General features: G+C 38.6%; 1 protein-coding gene across 1 annotated transcript in view; it reads left to right on the top strand.

Moving 5' to 3' along the window:
* Nucleotides 1–14,526, top strand: part of LOC133532969 (fatty acyl-CoA reductase wat-like) — a 52,329-nt gene that overhangs the window by 14,819 nt on the left and 22,984 nt on the right. Inside the window, exons 2-5 of the mRNA XM_061871861.1 lie at nt 3,882–4,059; nt 5,051–5,141; nt 6,104–6,226; nt 7,252–7,376. Coding sequence (XP_061727845.1) covers nt 3,882–4,059; nt 5,051–5,141; nt 6,104–6,226; nt 7,252–7,376 — 517 coding nt within the window. The remainder of the gene's footprint in view (nt 1–3,881; nt 4,060–5,050; nt 5,142–6,103; nt 6,227–7,251; nt 7,377–14,526) is intronic.

Here is a 14,526-nt window from a genome sequence, read left to right as displayed (position 1 = left end):
CAATTAAAATTAAGACTATAGATATAGGCAAAAAAAATAAAATAAAGTAAAAGTGGCATTTTTTTTAAGAATCACTCTTAAAGGAATTTTTGCCCATGGCAAAAAATATGACTTTCGGTGATTATGCAATGTTATAATTAATAATGCAATGCGTAGCTTTTCGATATAATAACATGTTTATGCCGTTCTTAGGGTTCCGCATCCTACTTATGACAAACTAAATTACAAGGTTCCTGTAACTAAACGTCTACTGTCTGTCTGTCTGTCCGCGGGCTATGTACCTACAATTATGAGGCTTATCCATACTTATATTGTGATATCAAATTAGATAGATATGCTAAATGATCTCAGTCACCCGTGCGTCTCGCTTTTTCAAAGCTTTTTAGGGTTCCGTACCTCAAAAGGAAAAAAGTACGCATATCATCCATACTGGACTGCATAGCTCATAACAAAACCAAAGGCGGACTTAATGCCCCCAAGTACTCTCTACCAGTTACCATAAAATCAAATATAATATTATAAATTTGTATATAATATGAAAATGCCGAGATCGAAGAGTTGGTGGCCGAGCCCAATATCATCGGCGTAACTAAATCCCACAGACTTCGCTGGCTCGGTCACCTACTCAGAATGGGGGAGGATCGCGTAGTCAAGGAAGCGTACTTGGGGCGACCAACCGGCCGTCGACCGATCGGGCGCCCCAGGTACCGCTGGTGTGATGTCGTGGAGGCCGACCTGCGTCGGCTGAATGCCAATGAAACCGCGCTGGATCGGGATAGGTGGCGTTCTCTCGTTTCGGAGGCCAAGATTCTTTTTGGATCGCTGAGCCAAAGCAGTTAGCTAGTTATATAATATAAAACCGCCGGGGCAAAGGTCCAACTCGCACTTGACCAGTTTTATTTTATTATTTGTGTAACAAAACGTCATCGTAGGTAATTAGAATTCTGTGTCAGTGTAGATTTGCGTCAGAACTAACAGTGGGGTTTTCCATCATTAGAGGTTTATATTCTATATCCTATTTATATAATCGATTAAAATATAAAAGTTTCTCAACTTGGTTGAAGGTTTTTTATTATTATATTATGCTTATTAGGTCACAGCTTAGTTTTGAATAGTTATACTATATTTACAGTACATATGGTGCTACTTTTCCGCACTAGTGCGTAAATTAGCACATTATGTAACTATGTCGAAACTTTAAAGAGCCATATGTACTGTAAAATTTTGTACGATACACGTGCGAATAGGTAATTCGCAACTCGTGTCGATTTATAACACTCCCTTCGGTCGTGTTTTAATTTATCGCCACTCGTTACGTATTTCCTGTTTTTCGCACTTGTATCGTAAATAACTATTTTGTGTCAAAATCCAACTTTGAAAATGATATCCACAAAAAATTTACGAAAAAAAAACTTATCGGCAGGCAGTTTTTGATTTTGGTATGGTATTTAAGCGATGCTGAGCGATTTTACGGTTACGGCCAATTACTCTGAAATATAAAATAATAATTAAGCGCTGGTGGCCTAGCGGTAAGAGCGTGCGACTTGCAATCCGGAGGTCGCGGGTTCAAACCCCGGCCCGTACCAATGAGTTTTTCGGAACTTAAGTACGAAATATCATTTGATATTTACCAGTCGCTTTTCGGTGAAGGAAAACATCGTGAGGAAACCGGACTAATCCTAACAAGGCCTAGTTTACCCTCTGGGTTGGAAGGTCAGATGGCAGTCGCTTTCGTAAAAATTAGTGCCTACGCCAAATCTTGGGATTAGTTGTCAAGCGGACCCCAGGCTCCCATGAGCCGTGGCAAAATGCCGGGACAACGCGAGGAAGAAGACTCTGAAATATAAAATAGGTAAGGTGTATACTTACGGCTAATTTCGAAAATTGGGTAAACCGAAAAACATTTTAGAATCATTCATATTCCATTGTAATAAGAGTCCATATTCGGAATTATTTACCAGTTTTTCAGTGTTTTTCCTTTTGGAATTACTCGTATACACCTTATAATAATAATAATAATTCAGCCTATATACGTCCCACTGCTGGGCACAGGCGTCCTCTCATGCGCGAGAGGGCTCGGGCTATAGTCCCCACGCTAGACCTAGTAGTATACACCTTATTCTGTTAAATTTTGTCCCCTGTCATTTTGGGCATTTTCCATACTTAATTAATAAATAAAAAACACTTTTATTGTGTCTGGGTTAGACTATTCCAAATTTCAAATCGATAAAATAAGTAGTTCTGGAGATATTTAGCGATGTGACAGACAGACGGATGGACTGTTGCACCATAAGGGTTCCTTATTAAACGCAAAGATAGGGGTGTTATAAGTTCGACGACAATGTCTGTCTGTGGCATTGCTCTCAAACGGATGGACCGATTTCAATGCGGTTTTTTACATGAAAGCGAGCTTCTTTGCGATGGTTCTTAATAAGTTTTTTATTAGTCTATTTGTGTGTCCTACTGCTAGACAAGGCCTCCCCTCTCGCTTTTCAATCCTCCCTGAAAGCGAGACGAGCCTACGCAAAAAGACTAATAATAAAAAAAACGGCCAAGTGCGAGTCGGATTAAAAAAACTACTTACTAGATCTCGTTCAAACCATATATTTTTTTGATTTTTCATTCTGTTATTTTAGAAGTTACAGGGGGGGGGGCACACATTTTTTCACTTTGGAAGTGTCTCTCGCGCAAACTATTCAGTTTAGAAAAAAATGATATTAGGAACCTAAATATCATTTCTGAAGAACTATCCATAGATACCCCACACGTATGGGTTTGATAGAAAAACATTTTTTTTTTTAATTTAGGTATGACGTATTAAAAAAAAACTACTTACCTACTAGATCTCGTTCAAACCAATTTTTGGTGGAAGTTTGCATGGCAATGTATATCATATATTTTTTTTAGATTTCTCATTCTTTTATTTTAGAAGTTACGGAGGGGGGAACCCATTTTACCACTTTGGAAGTGTCTCTCGCGCAAACTATTCAGTATAGAAAAAAATGATATTAGAAACCTCAATATCATTTTTAAAGACCTATCCATAGATTCCCCCACACGTTTTTGTGTAAAAATCTTAATGCGGTTCATAGAATAAGTACATCTACTTACCAAGTTTGAACAGTATAGCTCTTATAGTTTCGGAAAAAAGTGGCTGTGACATAATCGGACAGACAGACGGACATGACGAATCTATAAGGGTTCTGTTTTTTGTCATTTGGCTACAGAACCCTAAATACAACCCTTAAAAAGCGAATATTTTTTTTAACATACTGTATTTCGCTAAGTAACTTTAAACATCAATTCTGAACTTATATATACCTTTTTGGTACGGAACCCTAAAAACATTAACATCACGACAGTAATTCCTATTAATTTTGTGGTTATAAAATAATACAATAGAATGGTAGGTGATAATGATGCATTATTTCATTAGTTAGGTAACAATAAAGAAGTATCTGTAAATAACTTTTCCATACTTCATAACGTAGATATTTGTGTTTCCCATTTTTTTTAATAAATAAATATTATAGGTCATTATTACAGAAATTAAAAAAAAAATTGACTAAAGCCCCACAGTAAGCTCAATAAGGCTTGTGTTGAGAGTACTTAGACAACGATATATATAATATATAAATATTTATAAATACTTAAATACATAGAAAAAACCCATGACTCAGAACAAATATCCATGCTCATCATACGAATAAATGCCCTTACCAGGATTTGAACCTGGGACCATCGGCTTCATAGGCAGGGTCACTACTCACTAGGCCAGACCGGTCGTCAAAATTTTCCATCACGGAGGACCTTTGGGAGGCGTGCGCGGAGCCGACGAATTGAAAATGAACATATTTAGCAGAAACCTATTTTGTCTACAGTGGGCACCATGGATCCGGCGCTAGCACAAGAGGTCGCAGCGATGTCGCGGCACCGCGCGATAGACGAGGCTATCGCGCGCGGCGACTCGGCCATACAAGCATTTTATAAAGATGCTGTCATCTTTATCACGGGCGGGTCCGGGTTCCTGGGGAAACATCTGGTGGAGAAGCTGTTCAGGTATGTCACAAGTCATAGCATTTCATCATCAAGGTTTGTTACAAAGTTCACGTCCAACTCTACTTTAAATATGTCACAAATCTGATCGACCTAAAGTTCAGGTATGTCATAAAATTATCAGTAAAGTCAAAGCATGTGTAGATAATTTTGAGCACTCAGGCCGGTTGGCTACTTATGATAGAAGAGGCGATAGCGCGCGCCTCAACCATACAAGAGTTTTATAAATATGCTGTCATATTCGTCACAGGCGGGTCTGGATTCCTCGGGAAACATCTGGTAGAGAATCATGTTCAGGCCGCGTAGCCAACGTTACAATCGTTCACGCACCGTAGCGTATCGTAGCTATCTCTCTCTATCACTCTTCCATATTAGTGCGACTGTGACAGTTGCGTATCGTTCGCCACGGAGCGTGGACGATATGTACGTTGGCTACGCGGCTTGGTATGTCACAAGTCAGAAAACTGACCTTAGCATTTTTAGGTTTGTCACAAAGTTCAAGTATGTTACGAAATATGATATAAAATCGTCCAAACCTACAAGTCTTCTTCTTCTTCCTCGCGTTGTCCCGGCATTTTGCCACGGCTCATGGGAGCCTGGGGTCCGCTTGACAACTAATCCCAAGATTTGGCGTAGGCACTAGTTTTTACGAAAGCGACTGCCATCTGACCTTCCAACCCAGAGGGTAAACTAGGCCTTGTTAGGATTAGTCCGGTTTCCTCACGATGTTTTCCTTCACCGAAAAGCGAGTGGTAAATATCAATTTCAATTTTTCAATTTATTTTTATTTCGGACCATGTCCATAGTGTTAGTAATATCAAATGATATTTCGTACATAAGTTCTGAAAACTCATTGGTACGAGCCGGGTTTGAACCCGCGACCTCCGGATTGCAAGTCGCACGCTCTTACCGCTAGGCCACCAGCGCTTCCAAACCTACAAGTATGTCACAAAATTTATCAATAATATTTAATTATTGTATGTTTGTCTGTCAGGTCGTGTGACATCAAACGAGTGTATCTTCTGCTTCGAGAGAAAAAAGGACAGACTTCGCAAGAGCGTGTCACTAAAATCTTTCAAGATCCAGTAAGATATTCACACACCAACACATTCGAGAATTTCTGTTTTGCCCTATGGTTGGTTGACTGGTAGAGATTGCCTTAAGGCATTAAGTCAGCCATTTATACTTATTTTTATTGTAGAACAAAGTTTAAAATCAATAAATAAATAATACTTTTCGATATAATTTTACCATAGACAAAATAACAAAAAACAACAATAAAATAACGGAATAACGGTCAAATTGCTTTTGCCAACTGAGCCACGGAGGCCGACCATTTTTCCATTCCATTTCCATTTAATTTCATTATTTTTTATTTTTTTTCCTGTCATTTTAAAATTTGTAGTAATGCTCGCAGACGTTACTGCTTGGTAAAAATTAACACCATTTCATATTATTTAATTATCCAATTATTACTATTTACCTAGGTGTTTTTGTTATATCTGACCATTTTCTGAGTGGTGAATATGTAGGTCATACCGAACCAATTTTACTATAGGGTCAACCCCAACATCGCGAAAAAAATCTGCTGGTCTATAGAAAACGTTGACATATGATTTGCCGAAATATATGAGATGGCAATTTTTTTGTTGAGATTTGGCCCCATAGTAAACGTTGCTCAGTATAACCTACATATTGGCCCCTTAGAGTATGGTCAGACGTCACAAAAACATCTTGTATAATGTACGAGTATATCTCTAACCATATGGAGACCACTCCACAACAAATTTGGTTTATTAAATTAACCAAGGAAACTCATTCTCTGTTATATAATGTTATTGAAGATGTGGATGTAATTTAACAAATAAAATATACGTATTAAGTTCATCATTTAATTAATTTTATAGAGTATGTTCACGTAATATATGGTTTTTTTATTTTTTATCAGTATGTATTTGTATCTCTATATTTATAATTAAATCTTAACTAAAGAATGTCAACTATTCCAGCTCACTATTATAATTAGGATTAAATATGGCGTTGACAGGTATACGATGGACTACACAAACGTAAACCAGGCTTCGTAGAGCGAGTAACAGCTGTCAATGGTGACATCACACAGCTACGCATGGGCATTAGTGATCAAGACTGGTATACATTAGCCAATGAGGTAAGACTATGTAGAAATGCTCTAGCAAAAAAAGGAACAAGGACATACTATTATCAGAGTAAGGTCGATCATTTTGTCAGATAGGCCGAGCTGTTAAATAACACATTTCGTTGCGATCACACAATTAGGCATGCATACTAGTGATCAAGACTGGTATACATTAGCCAAAGAGGTGAGGAGGTGTCTTAGGTGTCTACATACAAATATGTAACTAAAATAAGGGCCTCACACGTAGTCAGTCAATTGTCAGGATGACCGAGTGGTTATTACGCGAAATACTTATTTCATATTATAATCTTATTTTGACGATTGGAGAGTCTTTAGATCTCCAAAGCTCATCAATATTTTCTCTGACATTGGTGACCTTTTACATTTCTTAATGTATTATTAACCCTAGAGAATATACATCTCTGTTATATTGTTGTATTTATTTACTTTAAGATCATTATAATGTAATGTTTACCCAGGTATTGGCTGTTATATTTATAAATGTTGCTATGTATTTTCATGTCACCTACTCACAGAATATTTGTTTGCATTTTGAATTTGTGAATCACTAATAGTATGAGGTCGTGTATTTTGTCCTTCGAGCAACACCGGGAAGGGAGACAGCATTCATACTATTTGGCCTCTGCCGAAGCATTGGTACAACTGTACCTATGGTGGTGCATGTCGTGACTCGTCCGTACACAAAAAGAAATCGAAGTGTACAAGATTTGTCTTTGATGTGTGTCATTTTCTATGCATTTGTGTGGTCATTACAGATTGGATTTTGTATGTAGTGAGTGAAAAGTGCAACTGTGTGCACGTTTCCCCCGCAAAAATTGGCAGAATGATTTGTTCGGTAAGATATCGCTTAGACTCCTCCCTTTCGACGTGTTGGAAGCCGGTGTTGCTCGAAGATTTTGTCAGATAGGCAGAGTTGTCATGTAAACAAGATAAATAAGCCCTTTTGTACCCCGTTCCCCTCAATAGTCGGTCCCTTCGGCAGTGGACAATAAACTCATAATCTTATTTTTTGTCAGGTAAATATAATTTTTCACGTAGCAGCGACTGTGACCTTCGACGAGCCCCTTCGTGTAGCAACAAGGACTAACGTAAGAGGGACCATGCAAGCGTTACTGTTGGGAAAAGACTGCAAACATATCAAGTAAGTTATCAAAGAACTAATCCAACTATGTGACCTTATAACCTCCCCGTGACCTTGAGAATTGACCTTGATATTCGACGAGCCTCTTCAACTTCATGTAATGATCAGAACCAACGTTAGAGGGACCATGTAAGCGTTGCTATTGGGAAAGGACTGTAAACATATTAAGTAAGTCATCAAACAAAGAGTCAAACAAATAAGTGACCTTTGTCAGTAATCGTGACCTTTAGAATAACCTTGACCAGTCCTTTGACAGCAAACATATCAAGTTAGTCATCAAACAGAACTATCCTAAAATAAATCTCAGAATGGGGTTGAATTAATATAGTCCGTTTCATCCCTACAGAACAGATTTGCGCATTTACCGCAAAAAAGCTTGCGTTCGTTGTATCAATGTCACCTTGTTTTGATAGCACTCCCCTAACTACCACAGCTAGTATCGTCCTTCCTTGGCGTCGACATCTCGTTTGAGTTCCAGCTCCACGGTCAAGAGGGTAAGGCTAAATTAGCCTCGAAAAAGCTCGGTGTGCTCCGTTGAGCCCGACCTGTTGGTCGAGACAGTTTTCACGCCGGCCCACCGACTACAGCTTTATAAGGTGCAGGTTCGCCTACATATATACCTACTGCTCTCATCTGTGGGTAGGGGCACTACAGTACCAGCAGCTCCTCCCTCTAGACCGCATCCAACGGATTTGTTGGCTGCCAGCGTATTTCAGATCGGCTTATCTCCATGTCGCTGCGTAGAGATGTAGCGTCGCTCTGAAATTTCTATCTCATGTATTACGGGGAATGCGCCGAGGAATTTTTCGGATTAATTTTGTCAGTATGGGCGATGGTAATCGCTTACAATATGGCGATTCGTCTGCTTGTTTAACTCCTGTATCATAAACATACATCGGAGTTTTTGGTGCGGGAATGTTTTCGTGAACTTATAAGTTTTTTTTTTTTTTGTAAAATAATTACCAAACTATGAATTAAAACTAGGTAGTAAGCTCAACGTGTGATTAGTAATGTTAAAATAGTATCGGTTTTTACAGTTTTTACCTATTTTATGGCTAGTATAAATCATTTGATCATAAAAAAAGAAAAAAAGCAGTCAAATTACGATGCGGTGACCGTGACCTTGACCTAGCTGACCTTCGACGAGTCTTTGAGTAGCGACAAGAACCAAAGTAAGATCACCGTGCAGGCACTAAGCACTAATGTTAGGAAAAAACTGCAAACATCTCAATTAAGACGGAGGATTGACCGGGTACATTCTTTTATTTATGTACGCTTCATTTAAATAATACTCGTAGGAGTTAAATTAAGTTAAGTTACAGCGCGGCTTAGTGGGCGATGACTCTGGTAATCAGTGGACTCCTTGACAATAAAAGCGCCCGCTTTAAGGCAGTGTCTTACCGCCGCGGTTTGCCGCCGCGCCGCGGCCCAACGGCATTCGGAGATCGCCCACGAATGACACTTCCATAGGTATCAAAGGATTGAATTCACCCGCGCCGCGCCGCTTCGCGTTCGCGAGTTATTCGCTCAGGTAAGACACTGCCTTAAAGCGGGCGCTTTTATTGTCAAGGAGTCCACTGATTACCAGTCCACCGGACGATATCAGCCCGTCAGTCGCAAAAGGCCACACATTAACAGTTCTCGTTCAGATTTTGGCCTGACGGCTAACATTAATCGATCGTGTCTGGCCGCTTGATGATTCCGGTCAGCGCCAACGCCAACAGATATCGGCCGGACAGTCGGACCGGTGTGGTCTGAAATAGAACTGTTAATGTGTGGCCTGTTCCGATTAACTGACAGGTTGATATCGTCCGGCGAACTGTCAATTTATAGGGCCCTGTCAAACTTATATCAGCCCGTTGCCGGCGACTGAAAACTGAGGACTCTCAATTGCTGTAGTCGCAGAGGCGGCAGGCCATTGCAAGCTGGCAATAATCGCTTATATGTGTGGACATTATTGGTCTCGGACGGCCGGCTGACGGATAAGGCCAGAGACTGCAGGAGGACTGGTAATCAGTGGACCCCTTTCCTTAATAAAATGAGTGACATTCGCAGCCGCATTACCGCCACGATTAGAACGTTCAAGACGTTGACAGTCATAGCGCCCGCTACCCCACTAGTAATGCCGTAACAGTAATACAGCTGGAGTTGACATCTGAATGGCACCTTTATTTTTCATTTATTTAGGAGATAATATTTGACATATTATTTTAGGAGATAATGGCCCGTCCATGCCTTATGGGTAATAAGAATGGGGCCAGTACAGCGGTGTCACGAACACGAATTCAAGCAGTTAAACGCCATAACGCGATTGGTTGATGAGTGAGTTCGTATCACGCGCGCGATGGTCGCAACTATTTGCGTTAGACTGCACGATTGGCTCGAATTCATGAGTGACACCACTGAACTAGCACCATTATTAATTGCAGATAATTAATTTAAAATTCAGAGGAGCTTGGGACGTATGTTAGTGTGGGATGCTATCTGCGTAAACACACTGGCACCGTCCCACCTTCAACGGACTAAATGAAAGTGTTGACATTTTGAAACGTAATAAATATAAGAGGCTCGGTAGAGAGTACCATTTGGCGTTGAAACTCTAGGTCCATGGGGTCCCAGCGCGCACAAGTTTGTTGCAGAATGCAGAAATCGTGAAGCGTCTAAGTTGACGTAACTGGTGACCGAAGAGCTGGCGGCTTCCTCGCACAGCATTGCGATACAACGAGGAAATGCCGGCAGCATCCTGCGTAGAATGCCTCAAGGGCCTATTTTAGATTTAAGCTAGTTACTACTTCTGTATAAATCTTTTATGTAAATAAAGCTTTTATTCAACTAGCTTAGGTCGATACCGGGGGCCGATTTTTTGAATTTTGAGTGCCCTTCAAGTTATCTCCACTACTAGGCATTTAAATTATACTAATATAATTGAAAACGAGTGGTCAATATCACTAGATTCCCAATTTCTATTGCTCGTATTTCTAAATTATCAATTCGCCGGTTTCCACAGATTTTCGAGTGACGAATTCAAGCGCTCGAAATTTAAAAATCAGCCCCCTGATATAATCAAAGTATGACCTATTTAAATGCCCAGTTCGGTGATCAATGACCTTAAAATTTACATTATTTAAAAAATGTTGTAAAACCAGCAGATCCAACGATTAACATTAACCTTGTGGTGTGTCACGTGTTTTTTTAAGTTATGCAAATGGAATGCAAAGTAGGTCTATGACTTAGTCGTAAACTATTTCCAGGTAGGTATAAAAAAATTGTGCGATGACCGGTGATTTTATTATTATACTTTATTGCACAATATAACAAATAAAGTACAAATGGCGAACTTAATGCCTAAAGGCATTCTCTACCAGTCAACCATCAGGCTAAACAGGAACAATAGTACGTGCAGGCATTAAACAAAAAAAAACAGAATAAGTAACTTAAAACAAGAAAAATAGCGATAAATAATATATACTAACGGTAATAAACTTACATAAATATACTATAATTAAACCAATTACTATATACTATACTATACTATAATTAAATTAATTTTTATTTATTATTATTTAACACCTTGTGTGAGCGCACTTATTTCAGCCTATTGAACAGCGCTCCACAAGTAGAAGATGTGGCCAGACTAAAAGCCGTTAGGCAACCCGAGTCGGGGCCTGGCTGCACGCACTACCTTCTCCGCAATTGGGTACCTTTTTAGACGATGACACATTAAGAGTCGGAGTGGCCTTAAGACTAGGATGCAAGGTATGCGAAACCCATCGCTGCATCTGCGGGACGATGGTCGAGGCTAATGGGCACCACGGCTTAAGCTGCTTGCGATGTGCGGGGCGAATACCAAGACATAACGCCATCAACGAGCTGATCCGTCGTACCATGGTCTCGGCCAATATACCATGTATCCTGGAGCCGCAGGGCTTAAGCCGCACAGACGGTAAGCGACCGGACGGCCTTACGCTGGTACCTTGGGCAAAAGGCCGCAGCCTGATTTGGGACGCCACTTGCGTTAGCACCTTTGCCCCCTCCCACATCACCCATACTAGCAAATTAGCAGGCGCGGCCGCCGAGAGTGCTGCGAAATTAAAATATAATAAATACGCAAACTTGGTACCAGCGTACGACTTTGTTCCGGTCGCAATAGAAACTGCGGGGCCTTGGTGTGTGGAGGCCAAAAACTTATTAGTACTTTGGGGCGACGTTTGAGAGATAGGGGCAGCGACCCCCGTGCCGGCTCTTTCCTGGTTCAGCAAATATCGCTAGCTGTGCAACGCGGCAATGCCGCTAGCATTTTTGGCACATTTGGAATTGGATCAGGTGACAGTCGGAACGGGACATAGGGCTTATTTCTAGTTATAATTTTTTATCAGAATGTCTTTTTATAATATAATATAATAATATAACCTATAATTAAATATACATACATATATATATTAATTTATGTACCCAGTGCAAAAAATACTATGACTACGATTGACAATTTAAATGGATTTATTATATAATTTCCATTCTGATATTTAACACCCCATTCCATAAATAACGAAAATTTTACCTAAATTGTTAATTAAAAGGGAACCTCAAGAAATACTATAACAGTATATACTTAGTCATGTTTTTTTTTTTAAATACATTGGAGGCACTACCGTGCCCCCACTAACCTACCTTTTCTTGATGAAGCACCAATGTGCTAATTAAATGTTTAGTTACAATAAAAAAAAAATTATGTCAAATTCTTATAACTTTGCACACTTTGATGACGAAACAAAACATTTTATATTATTTATTTTACATAATTAACAAGATAAAAATATGTTTAAAAACTTTATATTAAGCACATGTAATGAAAAACTAAAAATATGTTAACCCTAATCAATAAACAAAATGATTTAATGCTGTCTCAGCCGTGATAAAAGATTTTTTTATTAACTTCATGTATGCATACATGTATATTCATATAATTATACTATGTCTTTAAATGTTCCATACTGTCATATTTACTCATTTCAATAGTGCATTACTTGTGACACGGGTACACAACGCAATTCAACGCATATTTCATGGTCGGCCGACCTTGTAATAAAATAACGCGGTTAATTATATTTATTTGCTCAAGACCTAAGGTTTTTTTTTAAAGCGCGCAAACATACTTTATATTGTATTCATTCAAGCAGTTCCTTTAACACATCCTTACATTATATCCTTCCATGTGTCCAAGGAGTCCCCACGATTGATGCTCGATCAAATCATGGTCAGACATCCAAGGATTCCCTACCTGTCTTGTGTCGTGGTGTACCCATGCTAATCTAATCGCTCAAGGCCGCCTCTCGGGCCACCGACGAGACGATAGGTATTTTTTAATTATTAACGTTCATAAATTCCCATTTTTACAAAACAAAATTCATTCATAATCGTAACCAAATAACTCAAACACTGAAAACTTAAACATATATAAGAGTTACAACAACTCTTAGTTGATCAGGATAATCGTCCTTTGAAAAACTTATACATATCAGTTTTCCCAACTGCTTAAATGCATCCAAATATCAATCAAATTCCATCTTGCCATTAATATCTCCAAAACCAAATAATTTACATATTTATTTTACCCCTACGATATACCTTTCTAAGTACACATATAAGAACAAATATTTAACAAAACTTCTTGCCATATAATCCATCATTGAAACAAAACAAATATACCTTTACCAACTTAACTATAACTTTTCATAAACTCCCATTTTATCTCTGTGCAGTACCATTCTCATATATTTTACTAACTACTTATCTTCACTTCGTAATTCTGTATTAAAATGTCAAATCCATGTTAAAGTTAAAATGTCATATCAGATACATCTTATTATTCACAAATGTCTTAAAACTTAACTAAAATAATTCTAAATTGTATACAATGTTAATCTAATCTAGTAGGTATTAATATATGTATGGTTAAAAGTGGAAACAAATTGCGACGTATTTTAAAATATAAATGTTCTAAGTGTTAAGTATTATATATAATTTTATTTGATTCAAAACAGTGCACGAAGACTATGAAATTTAAGATGTAATGACAGACATTGCATTGCATGCCATTCCCTTTATGGAATGCACGCGAAGCCGTCATGTGTCATATTTATAATATCTAGAGTTGTAATTATGTCATGTACTGTTGCGCTAGAAGGGATCCAATTGTGAAAGAGAAAAATAAACTCACAAATGTATATTATAAAACAAATGCGATGCAATTCAAAATGCTAATACAAAATTCAATAACCCTAATAAAACTGTCTGTAATCTAAAAAATAAAACCTCGAAATTAATATTTTTAATTATATAAATAACGGTACCTACTTTTAACCATATGCGTGTTTCGTCATCAAGCAGCATTTTAAGTCTTAAAATTAACAATAACAAAAATAACTCCCCACATTGATTTTCGACACATTATACGATAGCATATAAAAAAAAACAATCAAATTAAAAAAAAATCGAGATACGTAAACCGTAAACTATGAAAAGAAAAAAATACTAGTACATTTTTAAACATAGGAAAAAAACACTGAACTAATGAATAAGCACTATTAGCCAATTAGCTAATTATCAGTTCTGCAGTGTTGTCCTTGCACCTTACTGCCGGGTAGAATCCCTATGAACCAAACACACGTAGACCACATAATATCATGGCATGGATATATTATTAATTTGAAATTGTCAATTTTTAATAAGTTGTATCTTCTTCTTCTTTCTTCTTTCTCCGGCCTTATCCCATATTCAGTTGGGGTCGGCTCTCCTAATCGCTTTTCGCACGCTTGTTCTATTCTGGGTCGTCATTGGATCTAATTCTAGAGCTTCTAGGTCACTATTTACTACCGACGACCATGTGAGACGGGGCCTTCCGGAACCTCTTGGACCGGTGTCGATATCCAGCACTTTACGGGCCATATGGTCTTCGGGCCTTCTCATAACGTGTCCGTACCAGCGTAGTCTCGTTTCGGCTAGCTTATCAGATATCGGTGTTACTTTCAGGCTTCCACGTATATACTTATTTGCCACTTTATCCGTGAGGTTTACACCTGCTGACCAGCGTAGCATCCTCATTTCGGCTACATGTAGTTGTTGCGCCTGGTCTTTTCTGAGTGGCCAGCAT

The sequence above is a fragment of the Cydia pomonella genome, chromosome 28, assembly GCF_033807575.1.
Source record: "Cydia pomonella isolate Wapato2018A chromosome 28, ilCydPomo1, whole genome shotgun sequence".
In the NCBI taxonomy this organism is placed as follows: Eukaryota; Metazoa; Arthropoda; class Insecta; order Lepidoptera; family Tortricidae; genus Cydia; species Cydia pomonella.
Note: the sequence above shows the minus strand (reverse complement) of the source record. Positions and strands in the feature narration are given on the sequence as shown.